The sequence below is a fragment of the Aethina tumida genome, chromosome 2 (genome assembly GCF_024364675.1).
Source record: "Aethina tumida isolate Nest 87 chromosome 2, icAetTumi1.1, whole genome shotgun sequence".
Classification (NCBI taxonomy): domain Eukaryota; kingdom Metazoa; phylum Arthropoda; class Insecta; order Coleoptera; family Nitidulidae; genus Aethina; species Aethina tumida.
This window is the reverse complement of record NC_065436.1, coordinates 38383090-38408353: the sequence shown is the minus strand read 5'-3', so window position 1 is coordinate 38408353 and position 25264 is coordinate 38383090. Positions and strand designations below refer to the sequence as shown.

The 25264-nt window shown below is 32.0% G+C and overlaps 9 protein-coding genes across 18 annotated transcripts in view; 4 read left to right on the top strand and 5 right to left on the bottom strand.

Moving 5' to 3' along the window:
- Window positions 1-123: 123 nt before the first annotated feature.
- On the bottom strand, window positions 124-2942 carry LOC109596802 (WD repeat-containing protein 75). The gene is made up of 10 exons (XM_049963549.1): window positions 2767-2942; window positions 2513-2717; window positions 2197-2456; window positions 1625-2144; window positions 1386-1570; window positions 1177-1334; window positions 753-1118; window positions 562-695; window positions 330-506; window positions 124-275 (listed from the first exon to the last, which is right to left on the bottom strand). Exons 1-10 carry the CDS (start codon window positions 2838-2840, stop codon window positions 168-170), a joined length of 2187 nt encoding a protein of 728 aa, XP_049819506.1. The 5' UTR covers window positions 2841-2942; the 3' UTR covers window positions 124-167.
- Window positions 2943-3501: 559 nt separating this feature from the next.
- On the top strand, window positions 3502-5455 carry LOC109596841 (actin-related protein 3). Its single transcript, XM_020012434.2, has 6 exons — window positions 3502-3672; window positions 3730-3910; window positions 3963-4277; window positions 4411-4947; window positions 5000-5083; window positions 5141-5455. Exons 1-6 carry the CDS (start codon window positions 3629-3631, stop codon window positions 5234-5236), a joined length of 1257 nt encoding a protein of 418 aa, XP_019867993.2. The 5' UTR covers window positions 3502-3628; the 3' UTR covers window positions 5237-5455.
- A 103-nt stretch (window positions 5456-5558) lies between these two features.
- LOC109596842 (transcription factor 25) lies at window positions 5559-8601 on the top strand. The gene is made up of 7 exons (XM_020012435.2): window positions 5559-6081; window positions 6319-6495; window positions 6549-6748; window positions 6909-7325; window positions 7377-8034; window positions 8088-8269; window positions 8323-8601. The coding sequence occupies exons 1-7, from the start codon at window positions 5950-5952 to the stop codon at window positions 8504-8506; spliced, it is 1950 nt and encodes a 649-aa protein (XP_019867994.2). The 5' UTR covers window positions 5559-5949; the 3' UTR covers window positions 8507-8601.
- Window positions 8602-8623: 22 nt separating this feature from the next.
- On the bottom strand, window positions 8624-11134 carry LOC109596822 (transcriptional protein SWT1). Its single transcript, XM_020012414.2, has 6 exons — window positions 10076-11134; window positions 9897-10023; window positions 9679-9834; window positions 9520-9623; window positions 9105-9462; window positions 8624-9051 (listed from the first exon to the last, which is right to left on the bottom strand). The coding sequence occupies exons 1-6, from the start codon at window positions 10982-10984 to the stop codon at window positions 8918-8920; spliced, it is 1788 nt and encodes a 595-aa protein (XP_019867973.2). The 5' UTR covers window positions 10985-11134; the 3' UTR covers window positions 8624-8917.
- A 641-nt stretch (window positions 11135-11775) lies between these two features.
- Window positions 11776-13900, top strand: LOC109596849 (guanine nucleotide-binding protein-like 1). The gene is made up of 6 exons (XM_020012444.2): window positions 11776-11918; window positions 11971-12290; window positions 12342-12482; window positions 12562-13270; window positions 13331-13555; window positions 13610-13900. The coding sequence occupies exons 1-6, from the start codon at window positions 11837-11839 to the stop codon at window positions 13840-13842; spliced, it is 1710 nt and encodes a 569-aa protein (XP_019868003.2). The 5' UTR covers window positions 11776-11836; the 3' UTR covers window positions 13843-13900.
- Window positions 13889-16554, bottom strand: LOC109596850 (putative RNA polymerase II subunit B1 CTD phosphatase RPAP2). Its single transcript, XM_049963087.1, has 7 exons — window positions 16377-16554; window positions 16210-16321; window positions 15993-16157; window positions 15814-15938; window positions 14369-15271; window positions 14161-14313; window positions 13889-14107 (listed from the first exon to the last, which is right to left on the bottom strand). Exons 1-7 carry the CDS (start codon window positions 16445-16447, stop codon window positions 13930-13932), a joined length of 1707 nt encoding a protein of 568 aa, XP_049819044.1. The 5' UTR covers window positions 16448-16554; the 3' UTR covers window positions 13889-13929.
- A 453-nt stretch (window positions 16555-17007) lies between these two features.
- On the top strand, window positions 17008-24237 carry LOC109596813 (probable cytochrome P450 4aa1). 6 transcript variants are annotated; one of them, XM_020012402.2, is made up of 12 exons: window positions 17198-17219; window positions 17981-18081; window positions 18161-18392; window positions 22309-22474; window positions 22536-22733; window positions 22787-22963; window positions 23019-23064; window positions 23122-23248; window positions 23296-23439; window positions 23488-23725; window positions 23779-23961; window positions 24013-24237. In XM_020012402.2, exons 4-12 carry the CDS (start codon window positions 22315-22317, stop codon window positions 24192-24194), a joined length of 1455 nt encoding a protein of 484 aa, XP_019867961.1. In that variant the 5' UTR covers window positions 17198-17219; window positions 17981-18081; window positions 18161-18392; window positions 22309-22314; the 3' UTR covers window positions 24195-24237. The 6 variants fall into 6 exon arrangements, with proteins under 6 accessions (XP_049819229.1, XP_019867961.1, XP_019867962.1 ...); XM_020012403.2 differs by lacking the exon at window positions 17198-17219 and having other exon boundaries at window positions 17592-18081; XM_049963272.1 differs by lacking the exons at window positions 17198-17219; window positions 17981-18081; window positions 18161-18392 and adding an exon at window positions 17008-17034.
- Window positions 18780-21507, bottom strand: LOC109596812 (uncharacterized). The gene is made up of 10 exons (XM_020012401.2): window positions 20902-21507; window positions 20649-20848; window positions 20492-20596; window positions 20258-20434; window positions 19961-20209; window positions 19762-19904; window positions 19567-19713; window positions 19282-19511; window positions 19061-19225; window positions 18780-19004 (listed from the first exon to the last, which is right to left on the bottom strand). Exons 1-10 carry the CDS (start codon window positions 21017-21019, stop codon window positions 18898-18900), a joined length of 1641 nt encoding a protein of 546 aa, XP_019867960.1. The 5' UTR covers window positions 21020-21507; the 3' UTR covers window positions 18780-18897.
- Window positions 24238-24276: 39 nt separating the features above from the next.
- LOC109596803 (uncharacterized) overlaps window positions 24277-25264 on the bottom strand; it is a 70216-nt gene continuing 69228 nt past the window's right edge. For 4 of the 5 annotated variants that reach the window (XM_049962651.1, XM_049962648.1, XM_049962649.1 and 1 more), the window contains one exon: window positions 24277-25069. In XM_049962651.1, coding sequence (XP_049818608.1) covers window positions 24492-25069 — 578 coding nt within the window. In that variant the 3' untranslated portion in view covers window positions 24277-24491. The remainder of the gene's footprint in view (window positions 25070-25264) is intronic. The other variant, XM_049962652.1, reaches the window with a different exon arrangement.

Below are 25264 nucleotides of genomic sequence, written 5' to 3'. Positions count from 1 at the left end.
AAAAGAATATTTATAAACCCCACAATTTTGATTTAATTGCTGCATTACATATAAAAGTAAGTAAATTGATATGTAAAAATAAAATATCTGTTGTAATTTTAATAATTTCTTAATAAAAAACTGTTTATAAAACAATATTGTATTGTATATACAAGTTTTAAACAATTTTATATGTCATTTTCTGGAACAGAATCTTTTTGAAGTACAAGTGAACTTAACAATAGTTTACACATAAATCTCACAGGTGCCATTGTATGTGCAGGGACATCCAGGTACTGAAAAAATACATAGAAATTATTTGTCATAAATACTCCATAGAAATATATTACTGATTTAATATCTTTGTGATTCCTGTCTTTCTCAAACAAATGTTTAGTTGGTTGTAGGGATGGTTTAATGGTTTGTTTACTTGGTTGCATTTTATTAAATAATGATTCCTCACTAGGCTCAATTTTATCATTATAAGATGAATCTATATCCTCTTCATTACTTAGACAAAAGAGTTCCTGTAATTAATTAATTAATTATACAATTAAATAAAGAAATGATTTAATAACTTACATTTCTATCATCTATAAAATACAATGATGACTTTTCACTCCAATATTTATTTGGTACAAATCCAGCAGTAACAATATAGTTAAGTTTTTTACTTTTGTAAAGAGCTGCTGAGGATCCTGGTTTAAATACAATAACTGAAAATTTACAAAATGTATGTGAGATAATTCATGTTTAATTGTTGGTGTTTATACCTTTTCTTTTTTTACATACAACAGCCATTTGGGTTGTCATAGTGTCGGCCACCAATAAAGTAACATTTATTGACACAGTCCATATTAAAGATAAACTCAACAAACTCCACACATTTATATGATTTGAACTAGTTGCCACCAATAAATGACAATCACTAGCTTTCCCAAACTCTACAAAAGTTATGTCTTCTCTATAGTCAGGGTGTAACAGGCTGCATTTTAAATCGCATGTGTCTGGTAACCATACAGTTACAATAGAACCAAACCCTGTTGACATTAAAGAACCATCTATGGAAAATGATAAACCAGTGCAAGGTAAATCTCTATAAAATCCTATTCCATAACATTTCCAAGCTACTCCTGTTCCTGCAAAATTAAAAAATAAAATGTTCAATTCAAAATAATGTAGTTTCTAATTACTTACTGTAGACTGTAGAATGGTCCACCAATTGCCAGACTTTAAATTTCTTATCCTTACTTACAGTAACACATTTTAAGTTTGTGTTGTTCTTAATTGGTTGAAATAATAAGTTGGTGACTGCATTTTCATGTGGATATTCTATGGATGTATTCAGTTCAAATCTAAAATTAAAATGGTTTATTTCTATTAATATTTTAATAACTGTTACTTACTTCTGCTTTTCGTCATCAAATTTCCAAAATTTAAGTCTAATTTCATCATGCAAACAATTTTCAATTCTTTCTTCCACTGTGGCCAACCAAAAACCACATTTACTGATAGCAACCTTTTTAACTTCTATGTTTTTAAGTGATAAACCTCTTTCACTTGTAATTTTATTTTGTCCCACTATATCCAACTAAAAAAAAGCAATTTATCACATGTGAATGTTTGGATTTTCTATTAAACTTACATTGTACATCAGGGTTTTATCCAGAGGTGAATAAAATTGAATGTGTCCAACATTACCATTCATGATTAATGACCTAGTTCTGGGATCATACACAATACCTGTACTAAATTGTTCTCCTATGACAAGATGTTGAATCAAACTTATTTGATTCATTCTGGTGTCCAAAATTCTTATTGCATTATCTCTTGTGCTCACTGCCACAAATAAATTATTACTTGAAACAGAAATTTGTTCAATTGTGGCTGGAATTCTTGGTAAAAATCTTCTATCATCTATATTATTGACATTCCATTTAACTAACACACACTCTTTTCCTCCACTATAAAAGTAACTTCCAGAGGTTGAAAATGTTACGCATTTTACCGGCAAAGTATGCCAGTGAAACACTGTTTGTGTTGGTTTTCTATCAATCATATTTTGCCAAATTATCGTTCTTCCTGTGGTATCACCAGTTAGTATGGCTTGTTCATATGGATGACATGCAATACATTTAAATTTTCTCTTCATATTAATGTAACTCCTGAAACAATTTTATTAACATTTCTATGCCCTAGATTGTTACACATACATACCTGTAAACATTATCTGGGTTTTTTAATAAAACAAAATAAAGGTAATTTTGCTGGATTACTGCCATATATGTATTTTCACCTCCAATGTCAATTCTATAATAATCAAAATTTATATTCAACTTTATATCATTTATGGTGTTTGATTTAATGTCAGCAATGGCAAATTGTAATCCATCTTGGTTTATGTAGGATATCAAGGCAGTAAGTTCAGTGTCGGTTGATGTAATAATAAAAAAGTCCTTGATTCTTTTTTTAATTTTCTACAAAAAAAAATTAATTTTACATTAAATATTGAAATTGATTGTACTGTAAATACCTTTTCATATAATTTAAAATGTGTAATTGTTTTCCATATATGAATTTGTCCTGAAGTTGAACAAGCAATAATACAATCAAAAGATTCATATGTGTGATATCCGAAGCCTACTATTTGATCAGTAGAACCTTTATATTCGTACAAAAGTTTGCCTGTTTTCGTACTGTATTCCAGGATGGAGTTCTTCCAAGATACAAACACGTTTCTAAAAATTAATGATTAATTTCAATAATTAAACAAAATCTGTCACTTACTCTCCATCTCTAGAAAAAACTGGCTTTCTCTTTACAACAGAGCCGCCACCTTTGAAATTAACATTCATCGACATATTGTTCTTATTAAAAATCACACACTTGTCTAAACAATCAAATATACAACAATCATAAAAAGTTAGGTTATGTTGAACACGTGGGTTTTTTAAATTTATATTGTTGGTGTTCTGTAACACAAACCACGACAACACATAGAAAACCTATGGGGGAATTTTTACTACCAATTTATAAAATCAAATATTATAAATCCCTAACTTATCCCGAGATAAAAAGGTCGTGCCTTTCCGGCGATTCCGAACGTCCATGATCGGCTGTTGCCCCTCCGTCCCTATTCGCTTGGCCCCCCCTGCAAAATACCATAGAAAACCCATAGAAAACCTATTGTACCACTAGTATAATCGGAAATTATCATTTTTGAATGTTAAATCAGAGACACATTATCTAAGGTTAAATATTTACTTTTTTTAATAACTTTTTATATATATTACAACAAAACATCATTTGTTCTCATACTTATTAACGGTTATCATTATTTTCATTATTTTTCATGTATAAGAGAGATATAAATAATTAATTTAAAAAACTGACGTACCACTTTTGTAATTGAGATTTGCCATTTTTCAGTTTTCCTTCTGTATATCTACGCATTAAATCTATATCAATGTTTGTATAATTTTTTTTCTACAACAAATATGACAAATAAATAATAAAATCTTTTGCGCACGCGTAGTGGTAACAGCCGTAGAGGAGGTGTTGTGATAATCTGTCATTAGGTGTGGTTTATTTAGTTTGCTGAATTTATAAATTAAAATAACAAATTACATCCACTGAATCCCTCGTGAAAATGACCGGAAGACTCCCAGCTTGTGTTATAGATGTGGGCACCGGGTAAATTTCAAAATCTAACCTAGTTTCCTCGTATGATTCATTGTCTTATTTGTGCAGTTACACGAAACTGGGGTTTGCGGGCAACAAGGAGCCCCAATTCATAATACCATCCGCAATAGCCATAAAAGAGTCCGCGAAGGTTGGCGATCAATCTTCCCGCCGTTTGGGAAAAGGTGTGGAAGATCTGGACTTTTTCATCGGCGATGCCGCCTTCGACGCCACCGGATACTCTGTCAAGGTACAATTACGACTGCACTTTACTAAACAGTTCTTTAACAATTAAATTTTAGTACCCAGTCCGGCATGGACTTGTTGAAGACTGGGATTTGATGGAAAAATTCCTAGAACAATGTATTTTTAAATATTTGAGGGCTGAGCCAGAAGATCACCATTTCTTATTGACGGAACCACCGCTAAACACACCCGAAAACCGGGAATACACCGCCGAAATTATGTTTGAATCATTCAATGTTCCTGGCCTGTACATCGCTGTGCAAGCTGTTTTGGCTTTGGCTGCCAGTTGGGTAGGCCGATCAATTGAAGAGAGAACATTAACTGGCATTGTTATTGACAGTGGAGATGGTGTCACTCATGTTATACCAGTTGTAAGTATTTATTTTTTTAGTTCTATTTGTATAATTTTTATAATTAATAACAAAAATGATTTAGAAAACATTTTCTTTTTTAACATTTTAATTTTCTCAATCAACAAATCAATGCATGTATTAATTAATTCAGGCAGAAGGCTATGTCATTGGAAGCTGCATAAAACACATTCCGATCGCAGGCCGCAACATCACCTACTTTATCCAATCATTGCTGCGTGAACGTGAAATAGGAATCCCACCGGAACAGTCGCTGGAAACCGCAAAGGCGATAAAAGAGCGTCACTGTTACATATGTCCGGATATCGCGAAGGAGTTCGCTAAATATGATACTGATCCATCCAAGTGGATGAAGAAATATGATGGCGTGAATTCGGTGACCAAACAACCGTTCAGCGTGGACGTTGGTTATGAGAGGTTTTTAGGACCAGAAATCTTCTTCCATCCGGAATTCGCCAATCCAGATTTCACTATTCCTCTTTCTACAATCGTCGATGATGTTATTCAAAATTGTCCCATTGATGTTAGGAGGCCATTGTATAATAATATCGTTTTGTCTGGGGGTTCTACAATGTTTAAGGACTTTGGCAGAAGGTTGGGAAGGGATATCAAGCACACGGTTAATGCTAGGCTTAAATTGAGTGAAACTTTGGGCGGGGGCAAACTTAAGGTATATTTCAAGAATATAGTGTCAGTTGTGTTATTAAATTTAATTATTTTAGCCTAAACCTATTGATGTCAATGTTGTAACTCATCATATGCAAAGATACGCCGTTTGGTTTGGTGGCAGTATGTTAGCGTCAACGGTATGAAAATATTTAAATAATCCCTATTAAATATGTTAATTATACTCATTGTTTTAGCCGGAATTTTATACAGTTTGTCACACGAAAGCCGCATATGAAGAACATGGTCCCAGTATTTGCAGACATAATCCAGTATTTGGTACAATGACATAATTTTATTGTAAAATAGTTTTATTATATTTTTTATATATACCTAAATGTTAATTATTGAGTCTAATCAAATTTATAATTTTAGATAACTTCGAATAAATAACGCATTTTTTTAACTTTTTTATATTATACAGCATTTATCTTCAAGACAGATTGTTACAATATTTCATTTTAAAACATTTGTTACCCTCAAATTGAAAACGAAATAAATAATTACACATATTTACGATTTTTTATTTATTTGTTGAATTATTCATATTTAATTTCTTGAAATGCGTTGCATAGAATGTGTAACCATCAGAAAAATAACTGCTAAAATTCATTTTGTTTGCGCATTATTCCTCGCATCCGCCATTTCCATCATGTCATCTTTATTTTGTCGACAAATACAAATATTCCGTACTAGAACTTTGGCTTCCAATAGAAATTTCCATTTTTCCTTTCATCTCTGTTTATGGAATCTTTATAGACGTATAAACGGAAGCGAAAAGGCGTGATCTGGCTGACAAAAAAAGGTTTGACCAACTGTATTCTGTGCTCCACATTAAATATGACAACAATGTGCCCAGGTGGACTGTTCCCTATTTGCGGCTAACTTCGGTCTAATGTTTTGACAAGATGTGAATGATCTTTTGACGTACATATTCAACTTCAAAATTGAAGTGTTTTATAAAAACCGGGTTGCTGAATTGTAGCGTACTAATTGACCGAGAAAAATGTCCTCGAGAGTGTTGAGGAAGTTGCAAGGTGACAAGGACTTAATTGACGAAATCTCCGATACGGAGACCGACACTCCTGTCAGCAGTGGCGCAAGAAAAAAGCAACTAAACATTAACCGCTATGATTTAGTAAGTCTATTTTAACTTATCAAAGACGATTATTTCAGAAAATATCTTACAACATAATTGCTTAGTTTGTTGAATTGAATTGTCCAACCTATATGTATAAGTAAGATTTTTTACTCTCCTTAAATTTTCAATAAAATCTGTTGAATGTTGATAACGAGATTTAAAGATACAGTATATCCTATTAGGATTAGTTAATCTCATTAAGTCAAATTAGATTTTCTCACAACATGATTTCAGTTGAATCAACAATCCCATTCTGAAAGTGAAGTCAAAGAAGATGACAATGAAACGGAAGCGGCCAAATCATGCGAGGGTGAACAAAACCATGAGTCAGTCAAGAGAAAGAAGAAAAAGAAGAAGAAAAAGTCTGGCAAAAATGTAAACGCGCAAAGAAGCAGTGAAGACAACGCCGACGTAACTGCATACAAATTAAAAAATGTCGTCGTATTCAAAATAATATTTTGCAGATTGACGAAGTCGAAAGGTCAGTTCGGGAAGTGAACAGATTGTTGGGGGAAAATTATGTCCCGAAAGCTGCGATACCTACGAACGTCAAACACGACAAAAACAGTCACAGGAAGAACATTTTGTCAGTGCAACATAAACATCTGAATCCTAACAATGAATTGAAAAGAATATTTGGCTCAAAAATTATTCAAAGTGAACAGTAAGTGTTTATTGAATGTTCCAATAGGATTATTACAAAATGAAAAAAATAATTTATTTTGCCTTAAACAATTGTGAACTAAATTAGATAGTTCTTTCAATGAATAATATATTTTCATCTAACATGCAACATGAATCCCATTAAAATCGTATTATTTTAGTAAAAGAAAGAACAGAGGTAGTGGGCGCGGCCACGTTAAGGCGACATGGATGGTAAACTGCAAAGAGAACTGGCCTCAGGTTGGAAAGTCAGGCGTGTCAATGAGTCTAGTCGAAACGGTGAATGGAGTCCAATATTTCGTGTTTGAGCACAGCACATCCTATCGCCAGGTGCAAATCAAATTTCTGGAGGCAGTCGAAAGCCTGAATCCCGATAACATTGTGGCGATCATTAATGAGCATCCGTATCATGTGGACGCTTTGGTGCAGCTGTCTGATTTGTGCAAACTTAGCGAGGATTTGGCGATGGCAGCTGAGTTAATAGAGCGTGCGCTCTATTGTTTGGAATACGCGTTTCATCCGTTGTTTAACGTCGCTCAAGGCAACTGTAGGCTCGATTACAGAAGACAGGAGAATAGGTATAATTTTCCGAAAATTGTTGTTTAATTCTCTAATTATATTATTTTAAGGTCTCTGTTTATAACAATATTCAAACACTTGGCGTTTGTGGGTGGTAGGGCGTGTTGCAGAACCTCCCTTGAGTTCTGTAAGTTGCTCCTGCTTTTGGATCCGGACGGCGATCCTGTTGCCATCAAATTGGTCATAGATTACTATGCGTTACGTGCGAAAGAATACCAGTGGCTGATTGATTTCGTGGGCGAATGGGACAGTACCAAGAACTTGCTGCAACTTCCCAATTTTGCATATTCGTTAGCGGTCGCACATTTTTATAACGGCGACACCGCAAAAGCTGACAATCTACTGCAGGAGGCTTTGCTTATGTTCCCCGGTGTTTTAATTCCATTGTTAGAGAAATGTGCGGTCCAAATAGATAACAGGGTAGCCACACATCCATTTTTCGTCGTTAACGAAAAGAAGCAGCCAGAGTCGTTGAACACACTTGTTCTTCTATATGTTAATCGTAGTTTTCATATTTGGAAGGACAGCGATTTGCTTCCATGGATGGAGAAGAACGTACACGAAGCTTTGGATCGGGTTGAAAGGAAGGAGCCTACGATTGCGGAATACGAGATTAAAAGAACCAAACTTTACTCAGGATCATTGCCCAGAAGTATATCTAGGCATATCATTTTATCTGACATCAAAGGAGTTTCACCAGTACCTGATGTATGAAACATGTAAACCTTAAGATTTTAAAGATGATTTTTATTTTGTTATAGGACACAAGCGGGCCGTTAATGAGTTTCGACCCACTACCTCCTAAAGATTCCATCAATTTGTATACCAGGCCTAAAAGACCAACTTTGCCCAACAATTACTCATCTAATCCTCTGAGTGTCTTTTTTAGATCACTCTTACCTAATTTCAACCCCAACAACATTCCACCAATCATGTTAGAACCGTGAGTTTAGATTTATCGATCATGTGCATACAATTATTCTTTACATCTTATAGTGGACCAGCAAACGCAGATGGCGCAGCAGCCTTACCAGATGCTGTTAATAACGAGAATGCGGGTGAGATGATGAGAAGCGTCGCCTCTTTAGTTGATGCCATGAGAGACCTTTTAAACAACATTCGACCTAATGAAGCGGATATCGACGAAAATGACGATTCCGCCGACGATGACCTAACATAAACACCATTTTGGTTTAAAAATTTCCTTACTTCCTTATTGTTAAATATATGATTATATATTATAACTGAAATATAAGAGCTTTATATAACCAGTAATGGGATTTTAATGAAATACAAATTTAACGAAAAACCTTTATTTGATAACTGTGTACAAAAATATGAATATTTTTGGGACACTCTTCATACAACAATAAATCTCATTTTCAATTTTAGTTTCAAAGTAAATAAAAAAAATCCTAAAAAAATATTGAATAATAAAACGGTCTCAACAGTAAAAAGCTTGTAGCTTTCTAATATATCAGGACAGTACAGGTAATGCTATTTTTAGCGCTATCCGTTTATAAACTAAAGTAACAAACTTCAATAATAATAAATAATATCAAAAACAACACACGTAACTAAATTGCGACATTTAACTTAAAATTGTAATATCACTTATTGTTTTCTCAGCCACGTTTCTATGCTGAGGCATATCTTTAAAGAAGATGCACAAAGTAACGCACATCTTCACAAAGTCTATGTACTCCTTAGAATCGTCACAAATATCTACAACATTAAAGAATTAAAAAGACATTCAGGAAAAACTTTACTTTACTCACGTTTCCCACTGTTGAGAAATGTTAGAATCTGATCAACAGTCCTCAAGAACTGTTTGAGGAGTTTTTCTCTAAAAACAGTAGCCCAATATCGTTTTAAAATCTTCAAGCATTTCATAAATGGCCAAGGCTGTTCTGAAGTCATCATGTCCATTTTCGACCACGCAGCTCCATAACAATCTTTCATGCATTCTACTATAATGTATGTGCAAGTCATGCCCATTTTTGTCAGTACAGCTTGAACTTTCCCTGCTTTGTTTAACTTTGCCATTATTCTAATTACAATTTCACTTGTGGAGTATGCTGGAATGTTATGGATCATTGCCTTGTTTTTCAAGTTGATGTCATTTGAAAATACAAACTAAAAATTTGGGAATGTAAATAGTAATTTATTATTATTTAAATAGATGTTACTTACTACAAATTCATATTTTTCCAAGGCTTGTAAACAACAAGAAATTATTTTATCATCAGGTGCAATGCCCATATCTCTCTGCTTGTCTACTTCAAAAATAGTTTGACCTAAACACCAAAATCCAAACATATAATTTGAAGTTTACTAAAGTAACAAACTTGCCTATTAATCTTGGATGACTTTGACCAAGCAACTCATTAATGTATTTTATTGCTGTGAAGGCAGATTTTTTCACACTAAAATCTTTGTTTGAATCTTTCAAGTAATCCAATTCTTGTATAACCATCCAAGGAATTAAAATTACTGGCAAAACAGCTCCTGAAAAGATTCCATTGTGATAAAAATATAATTGAATTAATGCAATTTACTGTATAACATACCAGATACTTTTATTCTAACAATATCTTTAATTTTATCCAAGTTGTGCATAAATATATTAGTATCTACAACCACGCAAACATCCTGAGATTTTTTAGGTATTCCTGCAAATACTTTTTTGGAATTTACCTAAAAGCACAGAAAGTCAAACATACATATTTGAAAAGCATTAAAAACACACCTCAGTATTCCATTCCATTTCAATAACATCCTCATTGATTGTATCCAAATCTGCCACTGTATCACTGGCTCTAACATATGTAGAGACTTCCATGAATGATGAAGAATCTCCATCAAAATTAGTATTCTGGACCCACTCACTAGTAAAAGAATTCTTATCAATCTTCTTTTCAAATCTCTGTGACATTGAAATATCAGAAAAATTATCTTTAGGTTGTGTGGACTCTTTTAATGTATCACTCATTGGTGTTACTGTTTGAGGTGATTCAATTGGTGAAATCTGAACACCATTTCCATCCACACACATCTCTTGATTATTTGCAGTGGGTTCAGTCTTTTGTTCTTCAGTCTTTTGTAGTTCAAGGCTCTGTCTTAAATTTTTCAGTCTAGAAGCAGCAATATTTTTTTTACCAGAACCAGGAGCTTCACCTGGTGTCTTGAATACTTTTGATGATTGTGGAGAATCAGGTATAACTATAGTTTCACATTTAGGAGTATCAGGAATAACTAAAGTTTGAGATTTTATAATTTCAGGTACAATATTACTCCCACACTTATTACTAGGTCCTGGTTGATTATTGTTATTATTTTCACGAATATTGTTTGCTTTAATCTGGTTTAAGCGATTATTTGCAGAATACTTGCCCTTAGAATTGTAGTTAAAATTCTGTCCAAATTTGAAGCCTGCATTATAGTTGTTGTTGTTATTAAAATTGTAATTGTCCTGATAATAGTGTTCTTCATCATATCTGCCTCTCTTGTTGTCAAAGTACGTCTCCTGTGATTCATAGTTCCTTTTCATTCCCCTTCGGTCATAAAAATTGTTAAAAGGCATTGGTTCACCATAATTATTGCGCATGTTTTGTTGCCTGTTTCTACATGCTTTCAACTTGCGTCGACAGTTCTCCATTTTTGCAATTTAGTTTCATCCGTCGAAATTAAATTTAAAGTAGACACAACAAAATTTCCAAATGTTTGAAAATAGACTGTCCTCTTCTTCTTCTCGCTGTCATAACTTGATATGACATACGCGGGATTTTTGTTATAAATTAAATAGTTGTCTGTTAAATATATTTTTTTAAATATTTGGTTTACTACGTGTTTTTATAAAAAAAATATATAAATATTGACGTTTATGTCGAAATTGCATAAATTTAAATAAAATCAATGACCTTTTAGTTTCGCCTGAATATTTCAATGTTTTAAAACTGTTTTTTAAAACTATTGGACACAATCAAATATAATTTTAAAAGTTATATTGAACTTATATTACACAATTATTCATAATTTAAATCCTTCTGTGTTAACTATTTCGAAATATAAGCAAATATATATTATTATTCTATATTAAATTATAATTTATTAAAATTTATTATAATTGTGTGTGTATTGTGTCAATATATATTTCGAAATATAAGAATTAAATAATTTACCTTAAATGTACATTGAAGGACAATGTATTGTTTCAAACTTGATGGTTTATTTAAAAATAAGTATTCAAAATACTTGTAAATACATAAATTAACTCACAATAATAAATATGATATGATTAAGAATGAAAAGAACACTATTTTAATTATTTAAACCGAAAGAGAATATCTGATTAAATTATATAAAAAATACACAAAATAATATACAATTCCTGAATATATTTACTATATTATTATTATGCTTATATCGTTTAATATTTCTGGATAAATAGGTATTAAGAAATTATCTATTTGACAGTTACCTAACCTCAAAATTTTTAAAAATCTGCAAGATGCCGCAAGGAAGAAGAAAAGTTGCGTTTAGCGGAAAAGCTAAAAAGGAACAGCTAAAAGCAAAAAAGCAGAACAAACAAGGTAACGCTGTTTATTGTCGCTTGTCAACAATAAAATTAAAACACTAATTCAGGCCAAAACAGAAAACCTCTACTGGTGCACCAATCAGATGACGAACCGAGTTCCAGTGTGCAAAAAGTTAATTATCAGCCAACGAAAGGAAATAAAACAAATCCAAATCGATATGCATTGCAATTTTTTAAAGAAACCAATGAAGAAATCAAAGAAAGGAAAGAATTAGCAAGACATTCTTTACAATCAGTTACTGAGGAAGAACTGGAAGTTAATGGAGATGATTTCTTTTTGAAAGAACTTGATTTTCCAAAACGACCACCATGGTCTCATGACTTAAGTAAACAAGAATTAGAAGCTAGTGAAAATAAATATTTTAGTGTAAGTTATAGTAACTTTCTTAAACTAGTGTACTCATTAAGAATACTTTAGGAATACTTGAAGAACATTGAACAGCAATTTTCGTGGAAAGATTTGAGTTTCTTTGAGTTAAACTTGGAAACATGGAGACAACTTTGGAGAGTGTTGGAAATGTCAGATATTATTTTATTTATTGTAGATATCAGATTTCCTGTAAGTATTAAATTAATTAGTTACTTATATTATTGTGTTATGTTTTTATTAACTTTTAATTTATATTGTATGGTTTAAGGCATTGATGTTCCCTCCATCTCTGTACAATTATGTAACTACTTTAAAGAAAGATTTTATTTTGGTTTTGAACAAGATAGATTTGGCTCCTGCACCTCTTGTAGCAGCTTGGAAGAATTATTTTCAGGAAAAATATCCAGAACTGCATGTAGTAATGTTTACAACAGTACCTGGATACAATTTAGTTGGTCACCAATCAGACAAGGGAGGTTTACAGTTAAGAAGAAGGAAAGGCAGAATTCGCATGGCAGCTGAGGGCACTCAACAATTATTTGATATTTGTAATGAACTTGTGGGAGATAATGTGGACTTGACATCATGGAAGAAAAAAATTAATGATGAAATCCACGAAGAATATGAGGACACAGATAAAGTAATAGTAGGAGAAACTATTCATGTAGATCCAGATACAGGTTATGTGAATCATGAAAGATTTCACTCTGGGGTTTTAACATTGGGTTGTATTGGACAGCCTAATGTTGGTAAATCATCTTTGATGAATGCCATAATGGGTAAAAAAGTTGTCAGTGTTTCCAAAACTCCAGGCCATACAAAACATTTCCAGACAATATTTTTGACGGAAAACGTTAAATTATGTGATTGTCCTGGCTTGATTTTTCCTTCCAAAGTTCCCAAACAACTCCAGGTTTTGATGGGCAGTTATCCAATTGCCCAACTAAGAGAGCCTTTCACCACTATCAAGTATTTAGGTAAAATTTTAGCTTAGATTAACAGTTTTATACAAAAATGTGTATGGGAATGTATTTTAGCTGAAAGATTGGATTTGCCAAAGTTATTGAGGATTGATAATCCTGATGGTGATGATCAATGGTCAGCAATGGACATCTGTGATGGATGGGCTAAAAAGAGGGGATATCTTACTGCTAAAGCTGCAAGACTAGATTCCTATAGAGCAGCCAATAGTTTGCTGAGAATGGCTTTGGATGGGAAAATTTGTTTGTGTCTCAGACCTCCTAATTTCAAAGAAAAGAAAAGTATGTCTATTTGGTAAATATTTTCTATGATTAACATGAACATAACAATTTTAGACTTTTGGAACTCTCATCCTGATGTAGAAAAAGTTAAATGGATCCAAGCTAGAAAGGAAGATGATTGTGTTGCTGAACTGTCACAGTCAGATGATAATGAAGAAGCTAAAGGGGATGAAGATACTAATGACACAGAAGGTGATGATTCACAAGAAGAATCTGATGAATCTGAAGAAGAGACTGTAATAACAAGTAATTCTAACAAGTTTTCCCTTTTGGCAAATATGGATTAGATAAGTATTTAATATATATATATATTAAATTGTTACAATAAAACAATTGTTTCTTTAAGGTATTTATTCATTTAACACATACATAAATCACAGGTCCTTAGAAGTAATAAAGTTTTCAATAAATAAGTCGATATTTTTAACAGTGGTCATAGTATCACTTAAAAACTTAGTCTTACTGGGTAAAGAACTTAAAATAAGTTCAAAATGTTCTTTAGAATGTCTGTCTTCCAATATTTTCGCCAGCTCCGAATCTCTAATGGAAAGGCTAAAAAAACACATCATAAACAGGATAACTCAATTTTTAAATCTCACACTTACATATTCAATAACAAAACTGAAATATAATTCCATAAAACTGGCTTGAAGACTATATTGTTGGGCTTGAACTTAAAAGTTTTCACCAAAGTTTGGAGATCAGATAAGACTGCGCTGTACGAGCTCACTCGCAATGCTTGAAGAAGGACTTGCATCCTGTAATTTAACAATAATAAATTATCAACTGTCAAATTATGGTCAGTAAACTTACGCTTTATTAATGGAACCTAAGAAAATCTTCTTTCTTAACGCGTTCTGGGAGTTCACATCAACCAGTGGAAGAACTGCAGGTGGACCCTCCTCTTCCTCTTCTTCTTTTTTGTTACTTTTAAAGTTTGGATCCTCCTTTTCGTAAAGTGTTCCTCCGTAAAATGCTTTAACTTTCAAATCAAGATCTTTATTGTCTTCCTTGAGCTGTTTATAATCAGGTAAAGGTTTTAATTTGGTCTGTCCAATAACGGCGTTATCAAATTTCTCGTCCGCCATTTCTTGCATGTGTAATCTCCTACAAATGTTCATGTACTTGATTTGTTGACTTTGGTCCATTTCTTCAATGTGTAAATTGTCGAATAAACTACTTAATTTTTTCTCGCTAAGTATATTTTTAACGACCGATTCACCGAAGATAAATATGTAAGATTCGAGAGTCAGCCACTCAAACAGAGACTTCTGAATGTGCGATTCGACCTCGTGTTTCACAGACTTGGTCTTTTTCTTGATTTTTTTAGGCGTCTTCGGGCTCGCCTCTTCCTTAGTCTCAATGTTCTCTTTAATCTCACTCCGTTCCTCGTTCTCATCGATCACCGGTAACTTGGGTATGTCCTTGTTGCTGCCGCTCTTAGCCAATTTAATCAACTTCTCCGGAATCTTCTTCGGCGGCTCCTGTTCGACTTCCTCCTCCGCCTGTTCGTTGTTCTCGTTTATCGTTTGCATCGTCGACTTCAACTTAGAACATTTCCGGAAACTGTTCGGACTTTTGTTTGGTTTGGCGGGATTAATTTCCCGCTCAACCATTTCTTGTAGCGAGGCCTCAGTGAAGGATGAAATCGTGCTGAAGGTTGGTTCAATCACAGGCTTCGATATTCCCTGATCGATGTACTCGCCCGGCAAACCACTGCAAATTAAAAAAAATCAAACTGGAACTCTCGAGCCGAAAACGAAAGTTACCACGCACTCTGAATAAATATTGCTTATTAGCGCAACTATTATAGAACGCGGACTTGTTTGGTAACTGTTATTGGATGCACTTAAAATTTTAATAGAAGCGGAATATTTGATGGGTAAATTAATAACTTCTAGGAATGAAAATGCAGTTGCATATCAGTGTTTGTGCACGACTAACGGCGACTGATTATGTGAAACAATTACTGAAATTAATTATATGGGTGTCTAGATAATTATAATAATAATAGGCGTTAATTTATTCACAGTTTACATTAGATAATAGTTACTGTTTATCTTATTGAACACACAATGCTGACAAATATAGTAAATAATGCTACCCTTTTAAATGTGTCAGATGTTGCCCCATTTTTGAAATGAATATTGTACAAGGTTGAAGTGTTTATTAATATGTATCAATAATTTTTCATCATATTTGAATATATTTAAATATTATTTTGATATCTTAGAATATTTTTCAGTTATTGTACTCACCCTTCTGAGGAATGTAGTAATTTAAATTGTGGCACATCTTCAGGCTTTCGAAGCCACAAAGGACTATTATCAATTTGAGCTTTGATATGTAAACTGGCTTTGTAACAAAAGTTACTGCAATAATTCTAAAATCCAATAATCAAATTAGCTGATGTGTGTATGTATAGTAATTACATTACCTTTCTATCTGTTATATCATAAATTTTGTTGCTTTTGGTCGAGATATAATACTGTTGTTTTGGCATGTCAGGAATTCTTTTACCACAAATAGAATATCCACACAATTTAGATATTGCTCTTTCTTCAACAATGTCTTGATAATGTTCTTGATTAATGAAACATAACTGAAACATTGGATAATAAATAACAGTCTTGTGAAACAACAGTTCTGCTTACACATCTGATAAATATTTCTGGCCTCAGTTTTCCCTCAATCAAAAATTCGACAATTTTCATCGCCCTTTTATCACATTCTTTTTTTAATTTGGCCGTCAAATGAATGTCTTTACTGAAACGTAATTGTACATTAATTAACAATCACATAAAATATGTTGGTGGCTAACCTAATTTTAATTGAATCCTCGGTTCTGGCATTTTTTGATAGTTTTATATAATCTTCTAAAGAATCCTGCATATTTTTTATCAAAAATGCTTAAAACGAGAGAACTGTCCCACAATTCTAGGTGGATTTTAAAATTCTACTGACTAAACAGTGACATACGTCAAAGTTACCATAACCTATAAGTCAGGTAACCTGGCTAGTGTATTGTAATCACTACTGTTTCTACGAGAGAACAATGATTAGAAAGTAACAATAGTAATAATAATCTGCGGAAGCAACATAATCGTACTAATGGAAAATTACACCGTTTGTAATTCAATGGGTAGTTATATAAAAGAAATTGAATATAAATTTTAAGTTTAGTCCATTTTATATTATATTAAAAATATATATATATTTCAATTTTTAAATTTAAAAATTTTTAATTGAATTGGTGTTAAAATGAATATACTGAACAAGATTTAAAAAATATTGAAAAGTGTTAAATATCTTCATAACATATGAACGTTACTTTTGTCAGGTTTTTTAATATTTAATTTTATTTTATGAGATGGTATGCACCCTCTTCCCCAAATTAATTCGGTGGTGAGATTGGGTTTCGTGTAGTGTCCTTGCGGTTAATTAATGTTGTGTTTATTGTTCTGATGGATGTCTTCAAGGTTTTTAGTAACACTTAACGATAAATTTAAACAGTTACATTACGTTTTATTAATTTAAAATCTCTGTTGATTTATTTACGTAATTGTCAACGATATGTTTATCATTTATTTCCGAGTTTTTTTGTATTTTTTTTTTATAGTCATTTATCATGTTAGTTTAAAACAGGTATATAAATAACATTCAAGTACGTTAATTATTTAAAGTTAATTTAAAATTTATTTTAAAACATATCTGCCTTTAGTATTGAGTCCGAACAATCTTTTCTTTCTATATTTCATGATGTTTCCTTGAAAACTTTTAATTCATTTTTTCCATTATTCATTCAAATAAATGTTACATTTCAATTTCTATCATCGTAGATGTGGTTTTAATTTTGTATTTTATTTCATTACAACACACCAGTCATTAGAAATATAAATCAAAATAGACTCTTGTTATTTTTTAACCATTCATATTTGGTTATTCTATCCTTTGTCTATTCTACCATTCTACATATTTTTTTTTTTAATTTATATATCCTAAGCTTACTAACTTTTAATGAAAACAATGAACAACACAAAAAACAAAATATTCTTATAAAGAAGAAAAATATCAATTTTGTATGGCGAATAAATATTGGGATAAGCTATGTTATTTTATTTTCGCTTTAATGCCAAATTTATCCTATTTTGGCATTAAGTTGGTGAAACGTTGGTGACTCCTGGAAGGCCAACAAAGAACATTAATCTTGTTGTCGCCAAACCATATTTTGTGGCTTTGGCTGTATGCCAGGCTACTCGATCCTGTAAAAAAATGTAATTTTGGCAACATCCAGTTTTTCGATACTTGGCAGCAGTCTATTTTGCATGTATTTGTTGATATTTTGCAGCATTTACAGTGTTATCAATAAATTTAAATACAGCGTTAAATCATAACTCCTTTAGAACGCTTTACCGTGTGTTTTAGGCAATCCTTGTGTGAAGGCTCATGTTTAATGTGAATAACTCGTTTTAAATATTACCCTGAACCAATATTCTACAGACCAAAACAGCCTTGTCGTTGCCAACGTAAGCTTTTTGCTTTTGTTTTGACAAAGTTCAAATTGTTATTTTACATTTTTTATTAATATTCTTTTGTCTCTTTCAGAAACTAATTTTGGACGGTCCGGACTTTTATCTTTTTTCTAAAATATTTCCAGTTTGGTGATTTAGGAATATTAAGTTTATCTGCCACTTCACGTATTGTTTTACTATGAGATTAATTTTAAACACTATCTCATAAATTTCACTAGTAAATTTTTGTGTTTTTGATTGATAATATTTAAGATTTCAAGTAGGTTAAGATCGAAAATAGTTAACTTGGAAACTGGCAACGTAAAGTAAGTGGCAATCGATTATTTTATTTTTTAATTATTTTTTTATTTTTTTTTTGTATTGGGAATTAATAAAATAAATTAATAAACTTCTTTTGCATCTTATGTAGCTTAAAATATTGTATTATCTTTTTACCTATTATTTTTAATAGGTTTGTAACAAATTTCAATTTGATAGACTAATCTTTTTATTAGTTCATTTAAATATGACATAAAATACATGTTTCTTTTTATATTTATACCTATGAAAATTGTCTGCCTGGGAAAAATATTACTTACTTTTACAAATTTAAATTTCAAATTTTAGTTTCTAAATATAACATTATCGGCTACAATTTCTTAAATTAATATTATTAATAATTAAATTTAAAAAAAAATATATATAGATGAATATAAGGGAGGTGTTACGTTATAATTAAATATAAAAGGAAACAGTGAATTTTCATATTTGATGTGTCCTCACAGTAACAACTCGTAATACATTAACTCACACTTCCTTATTAAAAAAATATTACATATCGTCTCGCTTTTGATTCATTGCTACAATTTCAGCGCTCTGCCTTTTAATATCATCCCTGCTCAATACATGTAAATCAATGTGCATATCCTCTACCAACGCTAAAACATTTACCACAATATATAGCAGATTAACTATTAAAATATATAAAACATACACTCCTCTATCATAACCTCCGACAAGTCGATTGTAGCTGTGACGTCGTTCATCAATTTTTCATATTTAGTAAATCCTTCCTCTATTTGTGGTCCCACCAGTCTTCCTTTAACGTTGCTCATCAGTTTGGAATACGCCTTGATCAAAGTGTCTATTATTTTGACACCTAAAGCACCATAAAACTATTTATAAGGTACGTTAAAACGTTAGTGGAAAACACACCGTCAGTTTCTTCCGGTTCGGGAGGTCCGCGTTCGTCCCATACAGCATCGGCGTCTCTACTCCTTTTATCTTCAACATTAATCAATCGGGCCAGATACACCAGTTCTTTAAGGCTTATGAGGATTTCGGCAAGCAAGTGATATCTGGCATCCGTCAGCAAGCTTATTTGTCGTTTTTCTTCAGTCAAATCTTCGATACGTTGTTGGAGTTCCACTTTGTCCACGTTGTATCTGTGTAAGGTTGAAAATTTTGTTATTATTTTGAATAAGAAACAAACCAACTGACTGAGATGTAGTTTCTATCATCGTATTCTCCATTTCGATTTTCATCAATTGACCATGGTTGTACTTTGTCAGTAGGGTTTCTCTGTTTTCTTCCGCCTGTCTTGTCATTTCCTCCAATCTTTGCCTTTGCCTTTCTTGTTCTTGCAAACTAAAAACTATTGTTAGTATATTTTTAGTTAAATTTTGTGTTGTTTACCATGGAAAAATGTCATCGAATGTTGGGGCGAGTACGCTTCGTTTCAAAAACTCCAGTAGCTTTTCCATGTTCGCATAATCTTGTTGGAGTGTGTCAAAATTTGGCGGATCTTCCACGTCCACTCTTCCGACATTAATGTCACTCTATAATAGTTGAATAGAAACATAATTTTTAAAAAGAAAAGAATTGACTCGTATACATCTCTCCTAAGTAAATACTTGATATTATTGGAGAATTCCATCTCTTCCTCAGTGTAAATGGACAGATCCTTTTTCCTGTTCTGCATGTCCTTCTTGACTTGCTTCTCTAATTTAATAAATTCTTGCCGTCTGTCATCTAAATACTCCGTGGCCAATTGCCCCAACTTGGTGGCGTTAATCATACACTTTCCTTGCAAAAGACCATCGTGCTCGATCGTATTCAATATGGCATCAAAATACAAAGCGTCCTAAAATAATTAGGAAATAAATAAGTTGTGGATGGATTCATTGTTTACTTTTTTCATTATGTCAATTATTTGGGTGTAGGTTTGCCGGATAGCCAATGCAGCCTCGCGTTTTAAAATCGCATCTTGAACTTTGCCGGTTATGATTTGAGCTTGTTTCTCTTCCGGCAACAGTTTCGATTTGCCGAAGTCGTAGTTCAAATTATCCGAAAGAACTGATGCGTACATCTGAAAAACAACGACGATCAACACGTTCTTTTATGAACCAAACCTTGACTCTTTCACCTTAAGTTCGACGTATTTTTGCGACCTCAATTTCATTCTGTAGTTCAAACGGTCGTACTCTTTTCTTTTGTTGAAAGCTAAGTGGTTGACTGTTTCGATAACTTTCTAAAAAAATTGGAACTGTGTAATTTTGTAGTTTTGTCTTTTGAAATGTTACTTTGGATGGTAGATTCTCATAAGCCATTTGCATCTCCTTGTGTTCTCTTAGGGTGTTCCTGAGTTGCTGCTTGTCACCTCCGATGGCGTTATCCAGTTCCTTCCGATGTTTTTCCACATTCCTCTGCAGTTTTTTTAAATCTTTGTACTGTTTTTTTTGTTCGACGATAGCGTCCGCTTCCATAATGGACTTGTCTCTGGCTGATGTAAATTCATTTCGTATTTTGAAGTGATTTGGAGAGAAAATAGCTTACTATATAAATTAATGAGTCCCTTATACTGTGTGATTTTATCTTTGGTTGTCCACTTTGTGGAAGTCATCCCGTGGAGTTTTACTTTCTTAACCGAGAGCATATTCCTTGATCCCATCATGAGCGAATTTATAGATTTAAATTATTCCTGAAAAATAACGGGTCAAGATTTGACGATTTGTATAATAAATAAAATAAAATGTCTTTTTGACACTGTAAACTTCAATCAACATATCAATATATGACTGTAACGAAACATAATTTTATTTAGAACTCAATATTTAACGATTTTTATTAACTAGTCTTGAGTGTATACAACGAATTCAACTATGAACAAATTGTTTCCGGTTTCACGTCCTTATACAAATAATTAGTTTTTCAAAGTCATTGAAAATATGATATTTCACCATAATAGATGGCAAAAATTAATTTAAGTATAACCACAAAGAATAGCTAGAAATATTATCCATATTTTATAAATTTAATAGCCTTGTTTTCCAATCTTTGTGACATTTTAAGAAAAAAGTGTGTAATTATTCACCATTATTTATAATTGTGGTTAATTAATTAAAATTAAAAAAATAATAATTAGGATGCGTTTATATTAAGAAAATTTACTTATATTATATTTAGTTACTAGTTTCAATGCGCCTAGAGAGGTTTTAAGTTAGTGTGTGTATCTTTTTAAATAGTTTGTTTTAAGTTGAAAGATTTTCCAAAAATATTCCTGTGAGTATAAGCGCAATAATTTACTAATTCAATTTATTTGTATATTTCTATAGTTGTATATAGAAGAATGATTTTTTCTATTAGTTACTGTAAAAATTAAATATGACTAATATTAATATTAATTGTAAACAAATATAATATTGTTTTCACAGTCATCCCCAAAATATTTATTTTTAAATAAATAAATTGCTTTTAAAATTATAATAATTAGTAATGAAAACAATTAAATTTTATTTTATACATTTAACTGCAATTTAATGCGTAATATGCAAGAAACTTGTAATAATATGGATTTATTAAGATTCACGTGGAGAAGCACGGAAGGTAACACACAATAAAATTGTTCTGCGTTTCTCTATTAAAATATCCTTTTCATTTTAATCACGTTCCTTTTAATAGGCATTAGACTTGTAAAGAATGAATGTTCAGTAGTAAAATATTTTTTAAACGAAACTGGTCGTAATGTTCCAATGTTAAGAAACATCATTACAAAGGTAAACATTGCACTCAACAATAAAAATACGTTTTATGGTATGTTTATTGTTTTTGGACGTTAATTAAAGATGTAAATCATATGGATTATTTCTCAATATATTAACAGCATCCTTATTTAAGAGTTGGGCAGATGATTTGAAGCGTCTTCCATTCGCCGTCACTACAAAATTGTTTCTTGTATTTTAGAGCGAGATGGACGGAATTCAAATTTTATGGTTGATTTTTGTTGTTGCATTGTTGGTTTATAAATATTTTAAAAACTACATCAGGTCGGTTTTGTTGGCTCTTTCTTTGCCAGGACCTAAGCCCATTCCACTTCTAGGTAACGTTTTATTAGTTGCCAAAAGCTCTGGTAAGTTTCCACTGCCCAAGTTATTTCTACTTTTGACCATTAAATCCGACATTCCTTTCAGCATTAGTGAACTTAGGTTTAACAGTGTTTGCTTCTTACGGGAGGATTTTCCGAGTTTGGGTGTCATGTTTACCATTTTTCTGTATCTACGAACCCGAACATCTTCAACATGTTTTAAGTTGTAGTAAAAAAACGGAAAAGAACATTTTATACAAACTAATGCACAATTTTCTTGGAGAAGGGCTCATTACTAATAACGGTAATTCAATTAATTGTTTTAAAGTTTGGATCATAGTTTCATAATAATTTTAGGAGACAAATGGAGGTTGCACCGAAAGTTAATTCAACCCTTTTTCCATTTAAATATTTTGGAAATGAATCTGCCATATTTTATTCAAGGCGCTCAGGAACTCGTTGATAGGTTGAAGAATAAAAGTGACGTAAACATTACAACGTATGTTAACGAAACTGTTTTAAACATATTAAACAGTACGTTCTATAATTATTTATTTTATGATTTTATATAATTCCTTTACTGCTTCAGAATCCGTTTTGGGAATAAATCCGGCTGAAGATTCGCCATATCGAAAGTAAGCATTTTTAAAATTTTCAAGAAATCTTTGAATTAACTAATTAATTAATTTAAGGGGACAAATAACTATTCTGTACCGCACAACCAGACCTTGGTTGATGCTGGAATCACTTTTCAAATTTACCTCTGCCTCCAATATGGAGGATCAACAAAAATCTAGTCTTCACGCTTACACTAGAAAAGTAAGCCTACATTAGATCTCTAAACAAACTCCTAAACACTCTTTTAGATTTTAGAAGAACGTAAACAATCTGCTAATCTGGATAAAAACAATGTTTGTTTACTGAACATGATGTTAACCGAATCTGGTAAAGATGATTCGAGTTTTACAGAAGATGACATTATTAATGAACTGTGCACTTTTATGCTTGCTGTGAGTACTCCATAAAATATTTTTTAGATTATAATATAATTATTCTAGGGTCAAGATTCGACCGGTACAGCATTAGCTTGTGCTTTGCGGACTATCGCTCAACACCAAGACGTACAAGAGAAAATAATGCAAGAACAAAACTCAATATTCACTACTAAAAACGAACAAATTACTCTAGATCACCTCAACAGCATGAAATACTTAGAGCAATGCATCAAAGAGAGTTTAAGACTTTATCCTCCAGTTCCGATGATCTCCAGGATATTAACCCAGGATGTTAAAATAGGTTCATATTATTATACCATCTTTTAATTTTTATTAAGTGTAATTTTGATGCAGATAAAGATAATTGTTTGCCTGTCGGTTCCAACGTGTTTATTTGCCCGTTTGTAACACATCGATTGCCTCACGTATTTAAGGATCCGCACGTCTTTAATCCGGATAGATTTTCTTCGGAAGGAACTGCAAAAATGCACCCATACGCCTTTTTGCCCTTTGGTTTAGGTCAGAGGCAATGTATTGGTATAGATCGATAAATGAAATGAATCGACGCGGTTTAACAGTTAATTTTAGGGTATAAATACGCTTATTTGGAACTGAAAACCATTTTATCGATATTTCTGAGAAGTTACCACGTATCTTTGGCTGAAGATAGTGAAGTTAGTTTGAAATACAGGGTTACATTAAGGATTAAAGGAGGTGTCAAATTACATATTGAACCTAGACAGAACAGTTTAGATAATCGATGTCTTTAAATTTGGTACTTTTAATGTTATTAATAAACTTTTTTTAAGCAAACATGTGTTTGATTATAAGTCTGATAATAAAACTTTGATGTAACAATAAATAATATTTATTTGCTTCTTATCAATTACAGATTAATTGGAGGGTACAACAATTCTTTCGTATAACACAAAATATAACGGTCAGCTAAAATACTAAGAAAATATATATCTTTTCAAAAACACTATTTTGGTATATGTTAATATTATATACAGTATTTATAGAATACTACTAAAGCTAGCAGTTGTTTTTCATTAATAAAAATAAATTTATGTTTTGGGTGAATTCCAGAAAGCTGTGGCTTTTTGAAAACTCTCACTTTTTGGTTTTTCTCTTTTATTTAAAACTGGTGATTTGGGACAAGTAAATCTTTGATTGGTCGAATTAGGGCTTAGTAAACCGTTCTTGGCCAAATAATATTCATTGCATTGTTCCTTTGCAATTACAGCCTGAGTTTTTCTTAACAAAGACGGCGATGGACATCTGTATCTCACTGTTGGTGGTGATCCGTTTGTTGGGTTGTCAGATTTTGGCGGTTTCGACGAAGTGTTGTTCTTCTGTCTGGGAGAATTTTCATTTGGGGAACTTCTTCTAGTACTAGTTAATTCACTCGTAGGTTTAACATTTTGATTATTGCTAGGAGGTGTCTTTAATCTACTAGGGGAACGTGATTTCGGTCTAGCTTCCTTTTTGGAAACTGTTTCTACGGGACTAAGATGAACAGGAGATGGATTTGATGAATCAGGGGATGAATCCAGGTTGTCAAATTTTTTAATTGCATTTGCAACACTTCTCGATGAATAAATTTGCAGTCTTTTCAAGCTGTCTGACGTGCTATACGTCTTGGCTGCAAAACAATAATTTTTATTAGAGTCTATAAAATATATTATCGAAAATAATAAACAAACAATATATTAGATTGCAGTGATTGCATAACCAAACAATTAATTTAGTTTTAGTTTCTGACTATTGGAAAATGTAAGACATCAACAAACATCAATATAAATCAATATACAAATTTAAATATTCTATTCAATTTATA